This window comes from Zalophus californianus, chromosome 1, assembly GCF_009762305.2.
Source record: "Zalophus californianus isolate mZalCal1 chromosome 1, mZalCal1.pri.v2, whole genome shotgun sequence".
In the NCBI taxonomy this organism is placed as follows: domain Eukaryota; kingdom Metazoa; phylum Chordata; class Mammalia; order Carnivora; family Otariidae; genus Zalophus; species Zalophus californianus.
In genome coordinates, this window is record NC_045595.1 from 125391051 (window position 1) to 125417492 (window position 26442).

General features: G+C 35.3%; 1 protein-coding gene across 6 annotated transcripts in view; it reads left to right on the forward strand.

Annotated features, from left to right (window-relative positions):
• NLGN1 (neuroligin 1) overlaps positions 1 to 26442 on the forward strand; it is an 831148-nt gene that overhangs the window by 170091 nt on the left and 634615 nt on the right. For 4 of the 6 annotated variants that reach the window (XM_027586035.2, XM_027586034.2, XM_027586033.2 and 1 more), the window contains exons 2-3: positions 14790 to 15608; positions 16053 to 16112. In XM_027586035.2, the coding sequence (XP_027441836.1) occupies positions 15116 to 15608; positions 16053 to 16112 (553 nt within the window). In that variant the 5' untranslated portion in view covers positions 14790 to 15115. The remainder of the gene's footprint in view (positions 1 to 14789; positions 15609 to 16052; positions 16113 to 26442) is intronic. The other 2 variants (XM_027586036.2, XM_027586038.2) reach the window with 1 other exon arrangement.

Below are 26442 nucleotides of genomic sequence, written 5' to 3' on the forward strand. Positions count from 1 at the left end.
GTTAGGAATCATCAATACTTTCTACTCCTTCGTTTTATTCTCTTTCATCAGTGGAAAAGAAAAAGTGGAAACTTAGGCTTACTCCTTGGCTTCTATAAGCAGTTCCTGCACAGAACTTTGGTAACTTTGTAGGTGGTAGATCCACTTTGGAAGGTCAATAATGATGGAAATAAGAGTAAAATGACACACCACAAATTTTTTTTAAAACTGTAGCCAATAAATAAGAGCAAGTTACCCAGTAATAGAAATGCTCTCTACTAATAGAGTAGATCACTTTAAGAACTGAACCCGAGAGTTCACTTAGAAAATTAATGACATTTTGCTCTACCTTATCCAAACATGTATTTTTGGTTGTGATTTTTAAAAGAATATGGTGGTCTTGATCAGCTCTTCCAGTTTTGATTAAGAATAACACAAAATGTGGTAGTTTGGGATGAAGGGATGGAAGCCCTCATTGACCCCCAGAAAATTGCAAGTACAGTTCCTGACGTATGTGACGAGAAATAGCGGTGGATTCCCCAAAGCTTGTGACTATGAAAAAACTAATGTTGCATTCATTGGAGCTTCATTTGACAGCTCTACCGGTCTCTCAAAAGCCTTCCATGTGTTCTAACTAACCTACCATTCAATAGGAATTGTTATTTCCTACAGTTTCCTTCTATGATTTTGAGATGATTAAATATAGTTACATGCTATTCTATATTAATCGATTTTTTTGAAAAGAAAATTGCTACACACTCTTAATTGAAAGTAAAATGAAAAAGGCAATAGTTTTAAATGATATTTCAATTTAACACATGGCATCCAAAAATGCAAATTTTCCATCTCTTATGCTCTCTTGAGATATATAAAAGCAAAACAAAAGTTTCAGTTAATGTAAAATTTCAATTTTTTAATATCTCAAATTTGCAAAGCCCCGAAAATTAAAAAAAAAATAAAGTAGTGAACATTCATGATGGATCTAGAGTGTCCTTTTTAATAGCTTTTAAAAGATAATTTAAAGTATTTTGAGGTAGCTCACCTGTTAATCTTGTGGAATAGCAACATTCTCAACTGTTTTTAAGAAGAGTGATTCCTTAACAGTAACATATTTGATTATTTTGCCTTTGTTATTAATGGAGTCACATTAATGATGTCGAATATTACTATGTTGCTATAAAAGGGTATGAGTTATTTTTGCCTTTAAAATTCCGCCTCCCACCCCAAAAAACAAACCAACCTATTTGGTAGTAAACCTGTGTGAGAGAGAAAGATGATCAACTCTAAACTTAACTGAAGTCAGAGAAAACTAGTAAATCACTTCAGGCACTTGAAATTATTAGACATTAAACTTTTGGGGGATTTTATATGAGTTCGTTTTATAACAGTCAATATAATCTCTTCTGTGCCTATTTCCGTTGCATGTAAGAGAAATTCTAGTCAATGGCAAAACACTTTAGTGCTGCCATTACTGCAGGCTTTATAGATCAGAGATGTGTCAGCGTGTTAGCTTTAGCAGTAATGCCTCTTTTGTGTGAAACCTTATGGGCCTTGCAGGCAGTCTCTCATCCTGACACTCATAAAACGTTCAAGTCTCCATATTTATTATTTAATTTTCTTCTTATATATAGCAACAGAACACTTCAATATATGAATGTGTAGCCAAAAAATGATAGGCAAGCGTGAATGGGACTAATGAGTTTTAATAATACCCATATTAGGGACTGCTAAAGAAAGTTTAATTAAGAAAAACAAGTTGAGCATGAAATTCATTTTGGAACAAAAGCAAGTTAAGTTACTGCTACAAATGTAAAATCAAAACCCCCAGTGATACATCACAGGAAATAAAGTTTCCGCCTGAGACTAGACCTACTTAATGCAGTTGACATCTTAGGACCTGCCTTTAAGTTGTTAAACTTGGGTTTGACTCATGAAATTGAAGGATATATACTTTTTCACTTTTCTCTAGTTTCCGTAGCATTTTACTTTAGTATTTTAACTATGTATCCAGTCACACTTTTCTTACATAATACTAGTTCCCTTGAGACAGGCCACATAGTAACCTTTTCTTTTTCTGTAGTTTTCTTCTCTAACAGCACATCTGCCTGCAATTAGAACTACCTGCCGAAGCCCAGGCCATCCCTTTGGGTGTGCTGTAAGTGGTGCTTCAGTAAGAGATCTGCTTCCTTATCAATTTAACTGCACCTGTAATTCTGTTTAATTTTTGACATAATTTAGAAAATTAGTAGACGTGTTTATTTGTTTGCTTGCTTATTTGTTAACTTGGTAGCGCCAGTGGGGAGAAAAGGGCAGAAGTTGGGAAGCAGATAGAATATTGGGCAAATATCTTCTTAGAGTGTGGTTTTCTTACAGTTTGTCTGTATCTAAATAACATATTCTGAAAAGAGCAAAGATGTCAGGCAATGATATGAAGGTTTTGTATATGTTCCTCAACAACTTCCATTTTTGAAACAAATATCCAGTTGATGTTTTTTATGATTTTATCCAGATGTTTGGCATCACTTAAACATTACAGTACTTTTTTCTTCCTTGACACACCCAGTGAATGTTGAGTCTTAGAAAAAAAGAGGTTAATTGTAACATTTCACAGTAAATTGAAAATACTTGTTGTCTTTTGAAAAAATAGTTATGGTGGATACTTTCATACTGTCATATGGAATACTCACTGTGCTTGGAAAATCAGCAAGGTCACTTATGAAATCAGTGAATGTTGATTCGATAAAAACTAACTTGGGATTGTCACTAGTATAAGTTTTTTCCATAAGATAACCGTTCCTCTTATGCTAGATTTCACCAAGAAAATAGTGATTATGGCATAGGACATTGACCAACAGTTGCTCACAACATTCACACCTAAAAATAATACTTGAGCCATTTAATATTAACCATAGCACTATAAGGAATAAAGGTTCACTTCAGTAAGCATTATGTTTCAAGGCAGTGCGTCTGTCATTTTTAATTTAAATCTATATTACTTAGCTGTCCAAAACTTTACACACAAGTGACAGTGTTATCTATCCTTTTTCTTATGGGTAAGAAACAGTCACGAGTTTCATTACCTCTTTATGCCAAGTATTCTAATGTGTATGTTACTATAAGTATCGATACCAAAAGCTCCCATTATTCAGACCTGTGGTCTTCAGTAATAACTTCTGAGAGGTTGTTGAATATACAAAGGTAAACTGTGTTGCCCAGTGGAACAACACAGTAGTAGTAGTCTATATAACTTCCATGATTGCAAGGGTTTTTGTCTTGTGTTTCAGAGGTGTACCTGGCACAGTACTGGTGACCAATAAATATTTGTTAAGTGAGTAAAGAGATGGGTTCTAGCCTTGGACATTAACAACTAAATACGTAACCTCTTGCTTAATACTTGGTCTCTTCATTTTTGCCTTTTTTTCTTAACATCAATCAGTTGTTATTTGAACTGATAGATATTTTGAAGTTATATGCAAAATTCCAAAGGTAGAAAGGGATATATTTAAAAGATTAAATTTTAATCAAAGACAAATAATAATTGAAACTTTGTAGTGATTTTTATACATTTTTTTAAATTTTGATAAGTTATTTTATTAAGACTTACAAGTGTAATAGGATTATTTCTTATTTTAATTTATCAAAATGTGCATTAGAGTTATTTTCTGCCATGAAGAAAATGTGATAGCTCAAGGAACTTTGGAAGGAGTAAAATTAGTCAAACATTTACAGACACTTAGAACATAGACAGTAAGATCTAAACTACAATGAAGTTTGGTGTTTTGGTGATTATTGGAACACTTTTTTCATTTTTTAACGCTTTATAATTCTGAGCTCCTTATTCAATTTTATTTAAATGGTGAGCTCATTTAGCAACTTATGTTCCATGTATATGTTAAATTCTTGTGAATATTCATTTATATTCTGTTATACAAATGGCCCATAATTAGAACATTGTTTTGAATTTTGTTATTATTAATATTAACAGAAGTGTAATGTGAAGGAAAAATAAAAGATGTGGATGTCTGAAGACTATCGCAAATGTAATATTCTTTTCCCTTTGGGGTACTGGTTGAGCTCTAAGCCAGGTCAGGAGTGACAGGAAGCCATTATCATTGTTTGGTGCCTTATGTGAAAGGAGTTGGTGGTCTTAGTCCAGTTCCTAGTAGACAGTTACTCCTTAAACAATAGTCACTATAGTGTTTGCCAATTCCAGCAGAAGGCTGGGACTCAATGGGCACAAAGGTTTAACTACCCCCTCTCTGCTAATCATCCTCCAAGGGGTCAAGATTGACACACCTTGGCACAAGGCCATACTGAGAAACTTAGTGCTGCCTCTGCCAAAGTTGTAGCTATTCTCTGGCAACAAGGGATTTTTTAAAGAGGACTTTAATTAAGCAGGGCACCAGGAATGGCAGTTCTCCACTCTTCCCAGGCACAGCAACTCACTAGAAACAAAAATAAGTTTAAATAGTGAATTAAGATTGTAGCACTGCTCTTAGGTTGTTCTATCTTCTCTATAAAGATAGTGGCAGCCATAATTAAGTTGCTTCTGGAAGCAATGACTTGTGACCCAGGAGTGGCCCCTTTCAGACAAAAGCATCAATTTAATATCAAGGGAAGTTATCAGCCCTACCTTGCTGTCTCTCTTGAGCTCTTGAGTGATTATTCATTTTCTTCTGGGGGATCACAGGGTCGCCAATTGGTTTTGAAAATATGCCCTGCAGTATTTTACATATACATTAAAACCATTGCCCATGCTTTTTCTTTTTTTAACATCCTGTCTTATGAACTTAGGAATTCCTGTCGCTCTCACCCCCTTCACCTTCTTATTCGTTTGGAAGTCAAGACTATTAAGTTAGATTTTAGATTTAACAATTAATATCTGGAGATTTTGAGAGTAAGTTCAGAGTAAACAGAAAGTAAAACTTATTTTATATAGTTAAATGTTAGATGGTTTGTTTCAGCCACCCCCCCCCAAACAAAACAAGAAACTCTCCAATACAATGCTTAGCCATTAGTTGTAATGATAGCCATAGCAGGAATATTCAGATGTGAACGCAGAGGAAATGCTATCACTTTGATCTCTTCTTCTTTGTGTTGTCAGAAGAGCTATGGCATCTCAGAATCCCCCTTTTTTTTTTTTTTTTTTGCCAAACAGCAGTGGAATTAGCTACCAGTCTGTATGGCCATCCATGCACACCCTTGCATGATGAGGAATTTTTTGTACTCTAATTTGTTCCTACCCCTTCTCGGTCTTACCCTCTCTTGCTGTAACTCTAATTAAGGTAATACCTTCACAGGGATCAGACATCACAGATGGATAAAATCTGAGGGTAGGGTTAATTGATGAAAATAATATAATACATAAAAGGGTTATTCTCGAAGACTAAGGCCAACCTAATTATGTCATTATTGTGATTATAATTCTTCTCATCATACTTGGGATAAGATCTTACATTCCTAAAATGGCCTAGAAATTCTTGAACTTCCAGCCCCTCTCCAGCCTGATGCTCTACCTTGCTCTCAAATTATTATCTCTTTGTTCTTGAAAAACCCCAGGCTTCACAGCCTTTGGGCTTTCTCTTGCCTTTCTGTTTGTCCCTTGGTCTTCACCTGCTAACTCCTACTCATCCTTCAGAACCCAGTTTACAGATCTCTTTTTCAGGAAGTTCATCCACCCTAGTCCAGACTCATTAAATCTCCCCTCAGAGGGGTGCCTAGGTGGTTCAGTCAGTTAAGCGTTTGACTCTTGGTTTTGGCCTGGGTCACGATCTCAGGGTCATGGGATCGAGCCCTGTGTCTGGCTCTGGGCTCAGCAGAGAGTCCACTTGGGTTTCTCTTCCTTTCCCTCTCCCTCTGCCCTTCCTCCACACACTCTCTCTCTTTCTCTCAAATAAATGAATAAATCTTTAAAAAAGTCTTCCCTCAGAGCACCCTGCGTTGTCCTTCTTTGCAAAGCATTTATGACTAAATAGTTATCTGTATGACTGATACATAAAGTGTGTCTTCCCCATTGAACTTTAGTCTCCATGAGAATCAGCGCTATGCCTATTTTGTTTATGTGGACCTCGCCAATGGCTGCCACTAAACAATGTAAGAGAGTGAAGAAGGAGGCTATGTTTGTAGATTACTGTGATAGAAAGTACTACAGATTCAGTTACAAGAAAGGTAACAGGTGCTTTGAGAGTTGAGGGAAAGGAGCATTTTTTGAGGGAAAGGAATATTTTTGTGGCTTGAAGGATCTGGGAAGGAAGTACTAATATTTAAGCCAGGTTTTGGGGGGATGCTAGCTAGGGTTCCTCCAGGCAAACACTGCCCATGTGAGCACTTCCTAGGGAGGAAGATCTTGGTGAATAAGTTGGGCTCAATTCACTGACTATTGCTCCCAGTACTGTGTGCTGCCTTCCAGTAGTCTTGTTTTTTCACTGAGACAGTCTGCTACTGGGTGTAACCTTGGCAACATACTCATGTTTTTTTCCCTTGCTGATCTTTAAAATATTTTGTTGGTAAAATTTTTTCTTCTATTACTGTCAAATTTTAGTTTGCCTTTTCCCCTTAACAATCTAAGCTGTTATTTTCTTACATCATTGGAGAGGTTCATTCAGAGTGGAAGTAGCTTAAGGAGAAAAAACAAATAGAACTGCTTATATTTTCTTCAGAGAAGGGGAGATTGGGATGTAACTGTGGGAAGCTTTTGAAGCCTACCTACCCCTTCTCTGAAAAGGAGGCTATGGAAAAAAAATTGAGAAGGGGGCAGGGTTCATCTTTAGAGTCTATTAATTCTTCAGCCTTATCACCTTCTATTTGTGAGAACTCACTACATTCATAAAACTGTGATCTTGTTTTATTGAAAAATGTTTCAGTGGCTTTGTGTTTCTGATCTTCCATTTAATTATCTGTTACAAGGAGATAGTAAAGATCTCTACTTCATGGTATTTAGAGACAATTAAATGAGATGATGCAGTTAGCTCACTGGCCTCAGTCTATGCTCAATATGCTCAATTGGAACTAGCCATTAATCAAGTTATTAATTAATGGTGGTCATGGCAGAATATACTTGCCATCACATTAGTTCTCAATAGCTACTTGGTGGTATGGCCATAACATGGGCCATGGCATCCCTTGAATCTCTACATGATCAAAGTCTTGAACTTTGATACTCATATCTCAGAGTAGACCTTTCATAATCCTTGGTTCTAACTATTTCTTACTTTTCCTCCTTGTACCCTTCTGGTACTGCTTACCTTTCTACCTCGATACAGTTTCTCTATTCAACACTGGAATTACCATTTCTCATAACCTTTACTCCTTGAAATTCCAACATTCTTGAATTGCTTATCTCCAGTCCTAACTTTTTTCATTTACTCTCTGGCCTATATTATGGAACATTGCTGGAAGAAGACTCAACACCACAGTGCTTGGAGATGCTCTAAATTGTGCTTATTATTTAACTCCAGCAAGCTAATCAACAGCCTTTTTTATTTTCCTCCTATTAATGTCCTGTGTGTTTCGCTTTCCTCAAATGTTCAAACTGAGCGTATGACTTAATTGAGTTGGTCTTATTGGGGAGCAAAGCAAAATGTCATGTATCATAAAAGTTCAGGGCATGTTCTTTTGAGTTAGGCAGTCCTAGGCTTATTTCTTGGGTCTCCCTTTTCCTCTCTTATTGACCTTAAGAAAGTTATCTAACCACCTAAGTCATTTTCCTCATCTCAAATAACAGTACATGGCTTATAAATTGGTGGTGAGGACTAAATGACATGAGACATGTCATGTGGTTTGGACAGAGCTGAGCAAGTAATTGGTGATTATAATATCAATCAATTTGCTGTCATTTTCACAAATACAGGTGTATTCACCTATATTTTAAACTGAACATGAAAATGAAATTGTTTCTGGTTTCTTTTTCACCATTTAATTCACTAAGGTAGTGGTCCCCACATTTTTGTGATTATACCATCCTCTGTTTATGATAACCAAACCAAAAAAATATAAAATATATACATACAACTCCTACATAAATAGCTCTATCATCAGGTTGCAAATCACACACAAAAATAGACACTAAAAGATGAAAAAGATAAAATCAATATTTTTAGTATCTTTTAAATCTTGATGCCTTCATTCCATCATTCATTAATATTCCAAGATGTAGAGATTCTAAGAGCACAGTTCACAGCTAATGAAATGGATATAACTCTGTATTTCATGAGAGTTTCGAAAAATTTTTGTTGTTATTGTATATGATTAGATAGCCATGGTTTTGAGTCTTGCAGTGTAGCTGAAGAGCTTGTATTAGAAGTGGGAGAAGTTTCATATCTGCTTGTTTCTTGTTCTTATGATTGTATTACTAGTATTTCCTTTAACATCTATTTATCTTGTGAGAAAAATTTAATTCAGTAGTCCTTTTTGTGAGGGTTACTTGAATTACAGAATGATGAAAAATGTATAAATCTACTTATCCAATGATATTACCGGTGAAGTTAACTCTTATGTATCAATATATGTTGGAAAGAAACAATAACAACAAAATTGTCTCTCCTAGCAAACCCACCATGTTATAGGCTGTAGACCTTCCCAAGAACATCTCAAGGGCTATATGCATCACACAACTGTGTGGAGACACTGGTATTTAAACCATATATTCATATTAGCATAGCTTCATTTCTTTCTCTTTAAGCTTTATGTAAAAAATTATGATACATAGTTCTATGGTTTACTTTCCTCTCATCTGGTCATCTTGTGCTAGGGTATGAGCACAGTGCTTTGGAGATCCTTGCTCCACAGCACTGCCAGATTAATTTTCTTATGAATAAATTTGATAATATTCTTCCCCTGCTGGGAATATTTAATGGCATTTTATCATTCTGTGACTAAAATCCAAACTCTTTAGCCTTGTAATAAAGGGCTTGCTTGATTTGGCTGTAACCTGCTTTTCCAGTCTCATTCAGTGATGAACCTCATTTACTCTGTGTCCTGGCCAAACTAAACCATGCCCTCCTCAAACATTGCTGCTTTTTTCCTTGCTGTGGTAGGTCAGGTTTCCCAGGGGGGGAAAAAACAAAAACAAAAAGACTCTGAGATGGAGCTTTCCCTGCAGGAAGTTTCTTGGGGCATGTCACTGGGAAAAACACCTGGGAGGGAGTGAGAAATCACAGTCAGCTCCTCCCTCTGCCCCTTTCCCTGGGAGCTTCAGGGCCAAGGTGGCCCGTCGGAGTTGGTCTGCACTGAGGCAAGAAGGCCAGGACGTACACTGGTGTGGACAAGTCATGCTAACGTGAGCCGTTCTCACGGAGATTGAGCACTACAATATCCACTACATATTCTTTCCGTGTTTCTGGAATGTGCCCTCTGCCTGGGATCTCTTCCATGACCATCAATGTTTGTTCAGATCTCTTTCCTCATTTACTAACTAGAGGTAGACCTGTTTAATGTGTAATAATAATTTGTGCGATTGCATTCATTTGTTTATTCATTCTACTTTTAAGTACTTACTATGTGAATTAATTACACATTTGTTACCTTAAGTGTCAGTTACTGAAAGGACTCATGGGACTCAAATAGTTTATACTCCTCGGACAGCTTCGTTACAAGCAAATAGTACAAGAGAGCAATAACAGGAGAAGGGTATGCATCGAATGGGGTCTGGACATCTCAGACTCCGGCTTATTTGTTGTCACACAGGATACTCCTTGTCTCCAAGTCTTGAACCACCTCCAGTATGCATGTGAAACATCTTGGTATAGGAATCCCAAATCTGCTGGTGGTCAGATTCTCTTACAGTGAGCTGTAAGCACATTCCAGTTATATGGGTGGCCTTGGCCATTGAGAAGACTGCACTCCACTGAAACCAGTTATTATTAAGTGCAATAATTATTAAATTATTATTAGCAAATCCAGTTCTTAAAACCAATGATTATTACTAAGTGCTGGTGGCAGGCTGATATATTCTGACCTCAAAATGACTCATAGATCCATAGGTATAAAATATTATTTACTATTAGTTAATACTGCCAATCTTCATTATTCCTAGATCTGTATTTTCACAAATTTGTCTATTCACTAAAATTTTTTTGTAACCCCAAAGTCAGTACTCATAGTGCTTTTGCAGTCATTCACAGATATGGGCAGAACAGCGAAAACTTTGGGATGCCTTACGAGCATGTTTCCAGCTGAGGCCATGCAGGGAGATATTCTGCCTCCTTGTTTCAGCTCTCATATAGAGATGAACAGAGGATAGAAATGGTAGAGGGAGTGCTGTGTAGTGCAAGAAGCTCCAGCTCTGGACCAGTTGGAGGGGTTTTGAATCCCTACTCTGGCATTTGTTAGTGGGGTAGCCTCAGACAAGTCACTTAATACTTTTGAACCTTGTTTTCTCTTTTGTAAAATAAAGAAAATAGAGTCTACTGGGATGAATTGTTTTTAGGGTTTAAGATTATAATTTACAACTATGTGAATAATTTATAACTAATTTGTAATTGAGATTATAATTTATAACTGTGTGAATAATTTATAGCTATTTCTCTAGGAGCAGTGGATCCATGTTCCTTAATTTGGTGTTTGCAGTGACTTTATAGAACGTAACTATGGTAAATAACAACAATCAATTGTATAGCACTGGACAAGCTCCACACCACGCTGGTGATAAGTCCGTATCCGCTGAGGCTTGCCTGCACTATATAAGGATTGTCAAATAGATTTTATGATGGGTATGAAGTATTTAAAAAACAACAAACACAAAATCCTTGCCCTTGAATAAGAAACTCAATGGCTGGGGGTGGGTGGGGGAGAGCTGGGTTCAACAATAAAACAAAAACAAACAAAACAAAGCAAGGTAGAAAATAAATAGGTAGTATTTTTTAAAAAGACATGAATTTACTATGTAAAATTATAAATCAGAAACTTTTTGTTGGTTCCCACCTCCCCATTCATCATGTATTTTTGAACACATATCACATTCCAACCTGCATTAGAGACATTTTTTTTTTTAATGTGACCTATTCCTTTAAAATATCATAACTACTTAGGAGCAAAAATTCTCAATTGTACTCTCATGATATTTAGCACAATAGCCTATATATTGTAGATACCCAATAAATGTTTGCTGAGTGACTAGAAGATCGGATGAATGTGCCACCTACTATGATTATCTAATGTTCTAGAAAGTTCTCTCTACTCTCTCCAGCATCATCTCTTTGATCTGGGTTACTCAGGAACAAACTAGTTCCAGCTATTATGATGAATTAATGCAAGTGAAATAATATACTACTATCTATATGCCTTTTAAAATATTATTTATTTTGTATTTTATTTTTCTCACTGGGACCACACATGCTTCAACCCAAAGGGAGAAATTTTTTGAACTAGCATCTGTACTAACTGCAATCTTTGATGGAGCTAGTCCTATATGATTTGATAGGCTCATCTACTTGTTTGGCCTGCTGAATAAGGTTTTCTGATCATGTTATTTTAATGTATTTATTATAAAATATTTCAAACACATGGAAAAATACAGAGAATTGCATAACAAAAGTGTAGGGGTGTGTGTGTGTGTGTGTGTGTGTGTGTGTGTGTGTGTGTGTGTGATGTAATGCTGTCAAATCTTAGATTTATAAAACTTGCTGTAGTTAATTAATTGTGGTCTTTTAAGACCTCACCACAGGTTATCAATCTTAGTGCCAATTAACTACCAATTAATTAATTAATAACATTAACTAATTAACTGCTAGAGTAATTTCATACACTGTCCTCCTTACCCAGGGATGAAAAATATTCTGTTACTCATATTTATGAGATCTGTGAATAATATATAGCTTCATTTTGTTTATTTTATGCTTTATCTAAATAACATCTTACTGTCTCTGATCTGCAACTTGCTTTGTTTAAAACTTTTGAGATTTTTCCACAGTTTGGCTATTGTGGAAAAAAAAAACTTTTGAGATTTATCTAAGTTGACATATTTAGGTCTGGGTCCTTTATTTCCACTGATGTATAGAATTCTAATTTGTGAATATATCATAATTCATTTATCAATATCTATTAATGGACATTTAGGCTATTACGAAGTTGGAATTTTTTGTTATCCATTATTATTTTAGTATAATCTTGTGTAAACACATATGGACAACCAATCACTGTATTTGATGTAAAATAAAAAGGTCAAAATGTAAAGTAAAAAAAAGTAACAAAATAAAATCTAAACTTCCAGTAAAAACAGGGTAATCCATTTAAATTTCTGTTTCTATGCCATTGTCAGAGTATTTACTTAGACTCTATCCTTCTGAAGAAACATAAAACACTTTTACAATTCAATTTTAAGTACACTAGGTTCAATTTTTTAAAAAGTTTTAATTGTGAAGTGAGAGACTGTTATCAGGTACAGTGATCAAGAGGACAGCTTTTAAATCAGATGCCAGTGGGATCCTGGATCTGCTATCGATTGGCTGAGAGACCTTGGGCAGGGTGCTTAACCTCTTTAAGTCTCAGTTCCTCTGAGTAAAAAAGGGGATAACTGTTGAACCCAGTTATAGGGTTATTGTAAATGAGATGTAAATGCATAAAAGCTAAGGGTTGGCATACAGCAAGAAAGCACCAATAAATAGGAAAAAAAAAAAGCCTGCCAACAAATTTGAGAGACTTTATAGTTAGACATATATATATATGAAGACTTATATATAGACTTATATATATATGAAGACTTATTTACATATATATTTAAAATTTCATTAATTTAAGCAAGCCATATTTTTACATTAGACGTGGACAAGTGTTATTTTTATAACAAAAACTTCTGAGAAATCTTTGAGGTCAATACTATAATTCTCCATACAGGTAAGCCCATGTAAACTGGGATGTTTTCGTAAGCTCAGAAGTGAGATGTTATTAGAATTTGAAAATTCACCCTGGCATGCAGAATTCTAATCCTTCACAACTTGTTTCAAAGTATCACATCGGTGGGAAACAGGAGTCCCTTTCTTTTAACATGATTAAGGATTTGTGAGTACAAAAATGAGTATTATTTTGTTAATAATGAAGCAAGTATTTTTTATTATTAATAAGATACGAAGTGTATAAAGAGGGAAACTTTGGAAATCACTGTATATGGAAATTGGGTTGAATGAAAAATGGTGATACAGACTTTTAAAGTGCCAACACAGGTGCTCTATTTGGGGTGTCAACATGGTGCTTTTTAACTCCAAAATGCGACTGGAAAAGACTCAGTCATGCTGTGGCCAACCGCGATTCTGCCTAAGAATAAGCGTAGTCTACTCTTAACAGAAATGGGTTTGTGTAGCTGAATATTCAATACTTGCTGGAGTTCCAGGACAGGAATGGGATGGGTCTAAGCCTGTCTTTTGTATGTTAATGAGCTTTCACAGCAAAGGTTTATGAATTAACCCAGAGGGAAGTATTCTTGAAGAAAGACATTTATCTCCTTATTGCCTCCTGTGATGGATTGTTCATAGCTAAGGGAACACCAGGCCTGAACCAAATCTCCAGCTGCCCTATGCAGTTTGTACAATCTCCTTTTCAATAACACAAAGCCAGGGCAGTCCCACTGCCAGACCAGCACTTCTTCAGGAATCTTCTCCTACTATGACAGGATAGAACCACCTGTAATACAAATCAACACTATTATTTTCAAAGTAAGCACTTTGAAAGGTTGCTTGAGCAAGAAAAGATTAATTTGCCGGGTTGTACACTATCTTGGAATTCAAGTAAGATTACACCGTGAATTGCATTGCACTGAGTGTTACATTTTATCCTGATGTGTTTTAAGTTGAACTGGGTAAACAGTGTTAGATGTTCTAGTAGTGTTAATATGCAAGATGCTGTGATTAGGTATAATTATTTTGTAAAACTACTGAACTCTATTTTTTATCGTTCCTTTGATCTCTAGCAGGTAGTGAAAACGAAATTTGTAACTTAAAATATGTTGTCTTTGATGCAGAAATTAATTTTCATGTTGCAAATTTACTGATTTCTAGAATGTTATAGCTGGATGGTGAAAAAAAAACCTTTAGTCTGCAAAATATGATGCCACTTTCTGTTTCTTTTTCAAATTTTGTCTAAAGCCATTTTATCTTTTAAAGTCTTGAATCTTAATTGAAGGTGAGGGACCTATACGCAATGACTTGATACAAACTTTTGAGAAACAGCAAGAAGTTTGAACTTATAAGGCAGTTGCACTTAAATGATCACAGTTGAATAAGAATTAGTTTTCTTGTTCTACCATTAGCTTTTTTTCTTCTATATAGCATAGGATTGGGGACTACCTTTTTGTTGGTTTGTTTTTTAAAAATATAAATATATATATGTGTGTGTATATATATATATACACACACACATATATATATATTTCCACTCTTACTGTTTGTTTATATTCCACTAATTCCCTACCAATGATTTTCAAAAGGTTTTCTGCTATGTAATTCTAATTTTTATTATGTGTGCTGATTAATTCTCTGGTTCCTTGATGTGATTGAAGACTATCAATAAAGGGGCAATTTCACATATATACTTCAGTATTTTAAAAAATGATATACTGTGAAATGCTCCTGAAACCGTGTATTTTGACAAGGCCTGCTCCCACTTAAACATGTATAAAGTCAGCAGGCAAGTTTCTCAATAATCTAATAATCAGTTATTTTACCTGTCATCTCATATCAAGCCATAATTTTCCTATGGTAGTATTTAACTTACCTGACTCTAGCTACTGTTTATGTATTTCTGTAGCTTGTAAAACATCTAGTTATTGCTCTGTCTACTTTAGCTTCTTCGTTCTAATGATTTATTTTCATTTTCTTTAGGATGCAGAACTGCTGCTAACTGGATTTGATTTATAAGAGAGAAATCTACAGTCAATGGCCACTCTTGTCATGTTGCTACTATGGAAAACAGAATGGTCAATAGGATATGGTTTGATAAATAGTGATGATTGAAGATGCTACTTCAATCCATGTGAAATCGTTGGGAGATACTGGCTGCATAAAGAGCTTTCTGAGCTTTTCTTGACAAGCTCGCCTTGAAGAAGTTGGAGGTGGAGGTGTATTCTACCATTACATGGTCTTTCTCAAGTGGATACAAATACCTTTGCTTCACTGTAACCAGACAGCTACACAACTAATGTGGGACCATGGCACTGCCCAGATGCATGTGGCCAAATTATGTTTGGAGAGCAATAATGGCATGCTTGGTACACAGGGGATTGGGTGCCTCATTGACTCTCTGCGTGTTGGGATGTTTACTTCAGGCTGCCCATGTGCTTTCACAAAAATTGGATGATGCAGACCCACTGGTGACTACCAACTTCGGCAAGATAAGGGGGATTAAGAAAGAACTCAATAATGAAATTTTGGGGCCTGTTATTCAATTTCTTGGCGTTCCGTATGCAGCCCCACCCACAGGGGAACATCGTTTTCAGCCTCCAGAACCACCATCTCCCTGGTCAGATATCAGGAATGCGACTCAGTTTGCTCCTGTGTGTCCCCAGAATATCATTGATGGCAGATTGCCGGAAGTCATGCTTCCTGTATGGTTTACTAATAACTTGGATGTGGTTTCATCATACGTACAAGACCAGAGTGAAGATTGCCTATATTTAAACATATATGTTCCAACTGAGGATGGTGAGTTCACTGCAGGAAAAGCAGGGAGATAAATTTATATTTTCTTTTCTATTCTAAGTTCTAACAATATTAATTCATGTGTACTGGTAGCATGCATGGCTTTTCCTGTTGGCATGTAGACATATTTTACATGCTTGCATGCCGCTCTTTTTGTTTATGTGTGTTAGTGTATCTGTTCTTATTTTTTTTCCTGTGCCTACTCATTTTCTTTCCTCCACAGCACGTATATTTAGGTAGAAATGGGTTCCTAATTTCCATTTCCTACCGAATGACTTCTGAGAAGATGCATCAACATGTCTCCATTGCATGTGCAGGCTCAACGAATTGGGGATCTTTCGCACTCAGTAAATGCAGGAGCATATTAAGTTAGATAGTGGTGTTGCATGTTCCGGCGGTCTGTGATGGAGCGCCATGTTATTTTCTAGTCTTCTATTCATTTTTCAGTAAAAAGAATATCCAAGGAATGTGCCAGAAAACCCGGCAAGAAAATATGTAGAAAAGGAGGTATGTATAAAAGTGGAAATAAAAAATGGGGGAAAGAGCTTGCAGAGGAAGAAGATATTCTCCCTAAGGATGATTTGCTGGTGCTGGGAAGTAAATGGTTAGGTGATATCTGGAATTTAATGAAGCGTGTCAAGGAATAGAAAGATGATCAAGGAGAGCTGAGTAGGTAATATTGACAAAGCTCATTGGTGGTGCCTTGTGTTATGGTGCTGGTAGCATCGATAGGAATTGAATCTGCTCTGAGTTTGTGTTTAGTGGAAAAGATACTTAGGTTATGACATTGCCTTCAAGGAACCCAAATGATGCCTTGCCAGCTGGTTGACTTTTTCTCCGAACCCTGTCCTCCAGATACAGATTTCTGTTCTTCTTAAAAGTGATCAGTTCAGTCACAAACCTAGTTTTTTGCTTATTTATTCTTAGCTACTTCTGAACGCCTATGAACTTTCTCATATCAGGGTAAAATTGCCATAACTGTTGGGCAATTACCATTATTAAGTAATGGTATTTTTTCCCCAAGATAGTCTATATTTTCAGTTACTCTTCCAGAAAAGAATGAGATTTTGCAGATTTTTATACTAAATATTTACAGTCTTAAAATTACTTTAACATTTTTGTATTTATGTTAAACAATTTAAAACATAGGGAAGAACATGATTCAGAAGCTACAATTAAATCAACCTTCAAATCATCCTCTAGCCAGATTGAGTAAATGTAGACACTGACAGCTGCAAGCTTGCATCTGAATGTAGCTTGTCCACACTCCATTTTTATATAACATCCAATAAATCACTCATAGTTGAGTATGATTTTCTAGGGCAGTAAATCATCTAAGTGTTCTTTTGACCTTACTCATAAGTTCGTAGAATTTCCAATCTTCATACAGAAGTCATATTAATATTCTAGTGCTATACATTCTATCTCTCTATACACTTCTAAGCTGGCTGGACCAAGTTAGATTTCATTACAACATCCTTGTGGGGCAGGAGTGTCTAAACTGTTCTGTTTTACAAGGATTGCATTATATGGAAGAGCTTCATATAATAAAATTCTCAACTGCCGATCAGAGTATTTGCATTAAATTGAGTTTTGTTTTGTTTTGTTTTTGTTTTTATTTCTTTGGCCATACTAGTAGAATGGGATTTGACCTTTATTGTATTATTGATGCCACGATTTGGGTTAAAAGCACAGTATACTTGAGAAGGTGGATAGAGAGAGCACAAAGTGTTTTAAACAACTAAAATAAAGTCTCTTGTTTTTCCCCAAATGAGAATGACTGCAGTAATTTACATGCCTTCAACTAATGTACAATACTGCAGTGGTTATTATTATGCAGCTTATCAAGCATGTGTAATTAGCTAAGTGACTTTTACCTCCTATCACAAAGATGTTGATTCACAAAGTCATAAATAAAGATGCTACTGAAGAATGTATAAATAGAGCATAATACATGAAAATATGTACAATCAAGAAAATGATAAGGATACTGAAAAGGTAAGCTAGTAAGTGAGAAAGTGACCTTTCCTCTCATACAACTTCAGGGGGGAATAGATTCATTGAAAATTATTATTTTTGTTCTTTGGATTGTTGGTTCCTTTGGCTGTATGAGAGAGTTGGCAAAGAGGTGTGTAAGGCTGTGCAATTTACTTTGGCAAACTTTGAACTAATTTCTCATTAGCCTGAGGATATAATCTATAGTTAGTTACTTCAGTCTATGTGGTTTATAGTCCAAATTTATTGTTTTTATGTTAAGCTTTTGTTTTTACGTTAAGTTTAAAAAATTATTTTGTGTTGGTATTTAATAGATCTTATCATTATTAAATAAGTTTTGTTCAATTATTCGCTGTTTGTATATTACCCCAAAGTCTAAATAACAAAGATTTTAAATGTAGTTTTCTATATAATAACCTTTTTTAAACTAAACAAAACTAAAGTTTAGAGCTTGACTTTAAGCAGAGGAGTAGAATTTTTTTCCCCCAAACTTTTAACTTTTTTTCCTTCTTTATCATGGAGAGTCTCTTTTGATCATTTCAAGAAATCATATTATTCGGGTTCAAGAAAATATTAGTCACTTCATATCTACACATATACCAATATATATTGCATATGGATTATAAATTCTCCAACAGAATTCTAGAAATTTATAAATGATGGTTCAGGAACTATAGGATTAGGTGTGTTGCATTTTATAGGTGTTAAAGATATTTTCATTTGTTATTATTTATCTGTTTTTTTAATTGTGTAAGGTCACCTTCTAAGGCAGATGGATCCCCACCCCTGTGCCAAGTACACTATAATCTGTGCATACTGTATTAATCCAAAACTATTTCTTAATTGCCTTAATCATGTACTCTTCAAGGGAGTTAGTAATGAATGAAACAAAGATCCTTCTTCCCATAGAACTTACTGCATTTAAGTAAGTTTACAAAAAATAAAGTATTTTCTCCACTTTATATAACAGGAAGAAAATCTTTTACTTCCTCAAAAGATGCCTTGCTATAGTTTTTTCTTAAATATTTATTTATTTATTTGAGAGAGAGAGAGAGAGAGAACATGAGTGGGAGGAGCAGAGGGAGAGGGAGAGAGAGAATCTCAAACATACTCCACACCCAGTGCGGAGCCTGTCAGGGAGCCCAAAATGGAGCCCTAGGTGGAGCTCGATCTCGTGACCCTGAGATCACGACCCTCAGATCACAACCTGAGCCTAAACCAAGAGTCTGACGCTTAACTGACTGCACCACCCAGGCTATAGTTTTTAAATAGAGCTTTTATAATATTTTCCTGTGCAGTTGAAGGAAAAAAAAACACTTTTATCAATAGGCTTCCTCTCATTTAAAACAGGTCCCAGGTCTCAGTTGCACTTTTCAATCTATCTTTTTATATTTCCCAAGATAGTTTTAGCCATGTGTTAATTACTCTCTAGATATTTCTTCAGGGTTTTATTCTTGCAAAATTGAAAGATGAGTGCTTAAAATGGGGTGACTGTCAACACTGGGCCAAATAGGCAGATAACATGTGACAGAAACTGGAATTTGGATGTAGAAAAGATATTACTATCTCTATTTTATAAATAAGGAAGTAGGTTCTGAGGTTAAGTGTTCTGACCCAATTTCTATTGCTAGTAAGTGGTGGTTAGGTTTGGCCCTAGTTCTTGCTAATATTAGATGCATTTCCATTATGTTAAATTACCTCTTCTGGAGATTTCTATAGCAGATGCTCATATCTCTCTACCTTCTTGATCTCCCTTTCTTTTTTTTTCCTTTCAAATATATTATGAATTCTTTTTATTCTACCAGTTGACTCTGTTTTAGATTAATTTAATGCTCACTTTAATTGAATTGGGTCAAGTCCATGATAGTAACTGATTTCCAGAAAACATGCTAGTACCCATTTTAGTGAATATTCTTCAATCCTACGCATAATTTTCTTATTGTCTAGACCAAGATCCCAACATATTTCTCTTGGCTACTATCAGGAATAGCTTTAATTTGCTTATGTTTCATTTTGTTTCTCTAGTTTGCTGTCTTGTGAGAGTTGCCAACAAACAGAAGAGTGGTCAAATATTAGGCAGTAAACATGAGAAGGAGGAACAAGGGACCCAGAGAATCCACAAACAAATTGATTGGCTCATGGATACCCTAGAGTTGTGTAGCTTTGTATTGCTCCAGCACTTTGACTATTATTTGCATAGCTCTTCTGAGAGGAATACAGAATCGATTTTCATTTCTTCAGTGGTGAGAAATTGTTAACCTACTTTTCTCATTTACCCCAATTTTTAATGTACAGGAAATTGGAATCTTAATAGATGACTCTTGCATAATTTTTTACTCCTTCAGTATTTTATTCCCTGATTTTCATAAGTATTTTACTTTTATATTCTCTGTTTGGTAGTCATTATCTGAGATGATATAGAATTCAATCAAAAGCCTTTTCCACAAATTTAGGTTCTATTTGGTTGTTTGTTGAACGTAAATACTGATTTTTCCTTAATTAATTATGTATAACAATACTCTTTTCACTGTTAATGTGTTTAAAAGGAGATTATATTCCAGAATGCTTGTCCTTCTCACTTACATATTTTTAACTAATTTATTCATCTAACAAATATTTACTGAGTCTTTACTCTGTGCTGATGAGATTACTGCTCTAGGACCCAGAGATACAGCAGTGGAAAAAAAAAAAAGTCCTTGACATCCTGGAGCTTACATCTAGTATGTGGAGACAAATTGTAGACAATAAACACAATCAACAGCTAAAGTTAAAAGATGTAAGAAGATGAGAAATCAACAGAGTATGGCGAATCAAGAGTGCTGGTGTGAAGGATGAAGGTAATTTTAAATAAGATATTTAGCATAGTCCTCATTCCAACACAGACCTGAAGGAGATGAAGTGGATATCTGGGGAAAGAGCAGAGTAAAGAGCTAGTAAAAACGCATTAAGGTGAGAGTCTGTGTTGTGTAGTTAAGGAACTATTAGCATTATAGTATAGCTGGAAAGGGTAAAGGGAGAGAGGTAATGAGATTCAGAATGATCTGACTTTTTATTAAAGAGGTCATGTCAGCACAGCAAAGGCAACCATGAACAAAATGAAAAGGTAACCTACTGAATGGGAAAAGATATTTGCAAATGATATATCTGATAGGGGTTAATATTCAAAATACATAAAGAACTTATGCAACTCAACACACACACACACACACACACACACACACACACACACACACACACACACACACCCAAATAATACAATTTAAAAATGGCAGAGGACCTGAGTAGACATTTTTCCAAAGAAGAGATACAGATGGCCAACAGACATGTGGAAAAATGCTCAACATCACTGATCATCAGGGAAATGCAAATCAAAACCACAATGGGGTATCACCTTATACCTGTCAGAGTGGCTAATATAAAAAAGACAAGAAAAGACAAGTATTGGCAAGGATGTAGAGAAAAGGGAATCTTGTGAACTGTTGGTGGTGATACAAATTGGCACAGACAATGTGGAAAACAATATGGAGGTTCCTCAAAAGAAATTTAAAACAAAACTGCTATACAATCCAGTAATTCTACTACTGGGCATTTACCCAAAGAAAACAAAAACACTAATTCAAAAAGATATATAACCCCTATGTTTATTGTAGCATTATTTACAATAGCTAAGATATGGAAGCAACCTGTGTCCATAGATAGATGAATGGATAAAGAAGATGGATAAAGAAGGTATATATATATATATATATATATATATATATATATATATATATGAAAAATGGAATATTACTCAGCCATAAGAAATAATGAGATCTTGCCATCTAGGGCAACATGAATGGATCTAAAGGGTATTAGTAAAATAAGTCAAATAGAGAAAGACACGTACTATATGATTTTATTTATGTATGGAATCTAAACAATAAAGAAACAAACAAACAAAGCAGAAACAGACCCATAAATACAGACGACAAAGTGATGGTTTCCAGCAGGGAGAAGGGTGGGGGTATGGGCAAAAATGAGTGAAGGGGAATGGGAAGTACAGGCTTCCAGTTATAGAATGGATAAGTCATTGGGATGAAAAGTTCAGCAAAGGGGGGAAAAAGTCATTCTGGCTCAAGTATTGAGAGTCGATTGCAGAAGAGTATGGGGAAACCAGGAGAGAAGGTATGAGGCTATTTTAGTCCAGACACATCAGCCTGGCCCAGCCCCCGTCCAGGGTAATAGCAATGGAAGTGGTAGAGTCTCAATGTAATTTGAAGGTCACATTTTTTCATTAAATTGTTATGGGCTGTGAAAGAAAATGAGTCAGAGAATATTCCTAGATTTTTGATCTTTAGTACTTACATTAATAGATTTGCCCTCAATTAAGATGAAAAAGAAGGAATGTAGATTGGTTTGGGGGAGGCACAGTGGAAAGATGATGCATACTTTTGGACATGTTAAATTTGAGGTAACTTAATAGACATTCAAGTGCAGACATCAAGTAACTAGTTTGAAGTTCAGGAGAGAGTTATAGGAAGAATAAATTTAGGAATCATTGTGATATAGAAGGTAAATATTTGAGATAAAGGTAAAGACTTAAGGTAAAGTCATGAGGGTAAGTGAGAATAAAAGTAACTGAATGAAAATAGAGAAAAGAAAAAGACATCAAAGACTAATCCGTGAAACATTCCAACATTAAGAGTGCTGGAAGAAGAGAAGGAAAACAATGGAAACTGAAAAAAGGTTACATATGAGATGGGAGGTAAACCAAGATTTTTTTGTTGTTGTCCTAGAAACTAAGTAAAGAAAATGCATCAAAACAGCGATGACAGAGTGATCAACTCTGAACTTTTGTGGGGTGTGGGGGTCTGACCACTGGAGTGGGTCTGAGAGAATTTGGGAGATTTAGAGTCTCTGAGCATAAATAACTATTTTAAGGAGTCTTGCTATAAGAAGGATCAGGAAAAAATAGGAACATAAGGAAAACAGAGGTTGCTTTGTTGTTGTAGGTTAAGTTGAAAGAAATAAAGATATGTTTGTATAGTACAAAGGGGGAACAATGGAAAATATAGAAGATGGTAGAATGCTAGAATAACATTCTTATGGCAGGATGGGATCTAGTACACAGTTGGAGGTTTTGGATTAAAAAGAGCAAAAATAGGGACACCTGGGTGGCTCAGTCAGTTAAGTATCTGCCTTCAGCTCAGGTCATGATCTCAGGGTCCTGGGATAGAGCCCCACATCGGGCTCCCTGCTCAGCAACAAGTCTGCTTCTTCCTCTCCCTCTGTGATATCTCTCACTCTGTCTCTCAAATAAATAAATAAAACCTTTAAAAAAAGAAGAGCATAAATAGATAATTTAATGTGAAGAAGAGTACATGAGTAGGAATCCATGAGTAGAAGTGGTAGTGAGTTTCTGTTTTCATCTGATTGTTTTTATTTTGTTTGATGTGTAATATTAAGGGGAATGGAGATAGAATTAACACTGATAACTCTTAATTTATTCTAGAATAGGGTGCCTCGCTGGCTCAGTCAGTAGAGCATGTGACTCTTGATCTCAGGATTGTAATTTCAAGCCCCACGCTGGGTGCAGAGATTATGTAAAAAAAAAAACAACTTTAAATAATTTGTTCTAGAATTTAACCTTATTAATTTAATATAACAATCTTATGAGATTTTTATTACCATATTACAAATGCAGACATGGAAGACCAAAGAGGTTAAGTATCCTGTCCAAAGATACATAATTTGTTGGTGACCAATTATATTTCCTTTGAGGTGACTATTTTTGAACAAGGAATAAAACAAAACAGTACAATAGCAACAACAGCAATCCTGTTTAGGTGGGATCTCAGATCAAACAGAAAATGAAATTGGTGGCCAATTTGCTAGTAGAAAAAATCACTACATACTGGAATGATTACCACATCTGATTCATTTGGTGGTTTGTAGATGAATGGGAAACCAGATTGCACCAGAGGTTTGGCTCCATATTTGAATTAGTAGCTTTGGACAGATGTGGTTAAGTCTTCTAAAAGCTAAACAGTTTAAGTTGGAACTCTGAAAAGAAGTAGATCTAAAGGGTTGTAAAGTTTTAAAAGAATAGCATCAATTGTTCCATTGTTTACTGACAGGCGGAGAGAGTCCTCTGAAGCAGATGATTAAAAGACCATTACAGTTGTCCAACTCAATTTCTCCAGAGAATAAATACCTTTTTTTCTTACAGAAACTGGGGTTGAAGTTGAAAACATTTAAGACTTATGTTACCAGCAAAAAGAGTTATGCCACAAAATAAATCCTTTGTAGAAAACTGCTTTTATTTCTCCTCTTCAATGTATAATAAATAATACACTTTCTTTATGTATTGTTTTCACGTATAGGACATGCTACTAGCTTAATAATTATGATGTAATTGTTGCTTTAAATTACTTCTATATTACTTAGCATTACAGATTTTGTTGATAATCTTTTGAATTTTAATATTTCTCCTATGAATGCTCTTCTTTTTCCTCCCCACATGCTAAAATAGTCTAGGAAATTACCAATTTCAAAATCACACCAGTATATAAATTTGCTAGTAACAATCATATAAACTTATGCTAGATTTGATAATCTTAAATTCTGGACTAGATGTGGAAGCATAATTTCTAATCATAAACTTTCTCATGGCCATTTAGAAAAGGACAGAGTACTTTATGTAACATTTCCTGTATTAGTTTCCTAGGGCTGTTGTAACAAATTACACAAACTGTGTGGCTTAAAATTAACAGAGATTTATTCTCTCACAGTTCTGGAGTTGAGAAGTCCAGAATCAAGGAGTTGACAGAGTGGATGATTTCTGGAGCTTTTGAAGGAGAATCTCCTGGCCTCTCTCTAAGCTGTGGTTGTTGCCAAAAGTCCTGGGCATTCCTTGGCTTGTAGATGCATTACTCCAATTCTACCTCTGTTATCACATGACTTTCTTCCCTGTGTGCCTCCCCATGTCTCTGTGTTTTCACATGGCTTTCTTATAGGACACCAATGACAGCATTTACCCCATTTTAATCCAGTATGACCTTATCTTAATTACATTTTCAAAGCCCCTATTTTTAATAAGGTCATTGTATTACTTTGCTAGGGTTGCAATAACAAAGTATCACAAACTGCATGACTTAAACAACAGAAAATTTTTGTCTACAGTTCTGTAGGCTGGAAGTCTGAGATCAAGGTGTGGACAGGGTTGATTCCTTCTGAGGGTTGTGAGGAAGAATCTGGTCTAAGTCTCCCTCCTCAGGCTTACAGATGGCTGCCTTCTTTCTGTGTCTCTGCACATGACATTCTCCCTGTATGTATGACTGTGTTCAAATTACCCCCTTTTAAAGTCTGTGTTTTTAAATTGAGGTATAATTGACATGTAACCCTATATTAGTTTCAAAGGCACAACATAATGATTTGATATTTGTATGTATTGTGAATTGATCACCATACCAAGTCTAATTAACATCATCACCATACATAGTAACACATTTTTTTTCTTGTGATGAGAACTTTTAACATTTACTCTTAGCAACTTTCAAGTATACAGAATATATGTATATTCTGTTCGATATATATATATGTATAGAAATACAGTATTATTAACTGTAGTCACCAGCTCTTACATCCTCATGACTTAACTTATTTTATAACTGGAAGTTTATACCTTCTGACCTCCTTCACCCATTTTGCCCACCCCTTACCTTGACCTCTGGCAACCACCAATCTGTTCTCAATATCTATAAGCTTGTTTTTTGTTTGTTAAATTCCATGTATAAGTAAGATCATACAGTATTTGTCTTTCTCTTTTGGACTTATTTCACTTAGCATAATGCCCTTAGGATTCATCTATTTGTCACAAATGACAAGATTTCATTCTTCTTGATGGCTTAATAGTATTCCTGTGTGTGTGTGTGTGTGTGTGTGTGTGTGTGTGTGTGTATCACATCTTCTTTGTGTATCCATCAGTGGACACTTGGATTGTTCCATATCTTGGTTGTTGTAAATAATACTGAAATGAACATAAGGGTGCATAAACCTTTTTCCAATTTTCATTTCTTCAGATAAATACTCAGAAACAGGAATTACTGGATTGTGTGGTAGTTCTATTTTTAATTTTTTAAGGAACCCTCTTACTGTTTTCCATAGTGGCTGTGTCATTTATATTCCCACCAAAGTGCATGATGGCTCTCTTTTCTCTACATCCCCAATAATACTTGTCATTTCTTATCTTTTTGATACTAACCATCCTGACAGGTGTGATGTGATATCTCATTGTGGTTTTGATTTGCATTTCCCTGATGATTAGTGATGTTGAACATCTTTCCATGTACTTGTTAGTCATGTGTATCTCTTTGGAAAAATGCTTATTCAGATTCTCTGCTCATTTTTAAGTTGGATTATTTGTTTTTTTTTGGCTATTGAGTTGTCAAATTTCTCCTTTTTATAAGGACACCAATCAGATTGGGTAGGGTCCACCCTAATGAGTTCATCTTAACTAAATACATCCGTAAAGACTTTATTTTTAAATAAGGTCACATTCTGAGGTACTCAGGGTTGGAACTTCAACATATGAATTTTGGGGTAACACAATTTATCCTATAAAGTCAAATTCTGAGGTTCTAGTTGGACATGAATTCTTGAGGAACACTAAGAACACTTGCAATTTTTTTTAAACTGAATCCCGAGAAAGATTTCAAAATGGTGTTATCACATTATACTCATTTTATAGATTGAAAAATTATTGCATATTGAAGTTAAATAACTTAAGGTCACGTGGCTGCTAGTTAGGAGTGCTGGGGGACTCCTTTTCAAATCAGAACTCAAATTGATAGTCAGGTCCTCC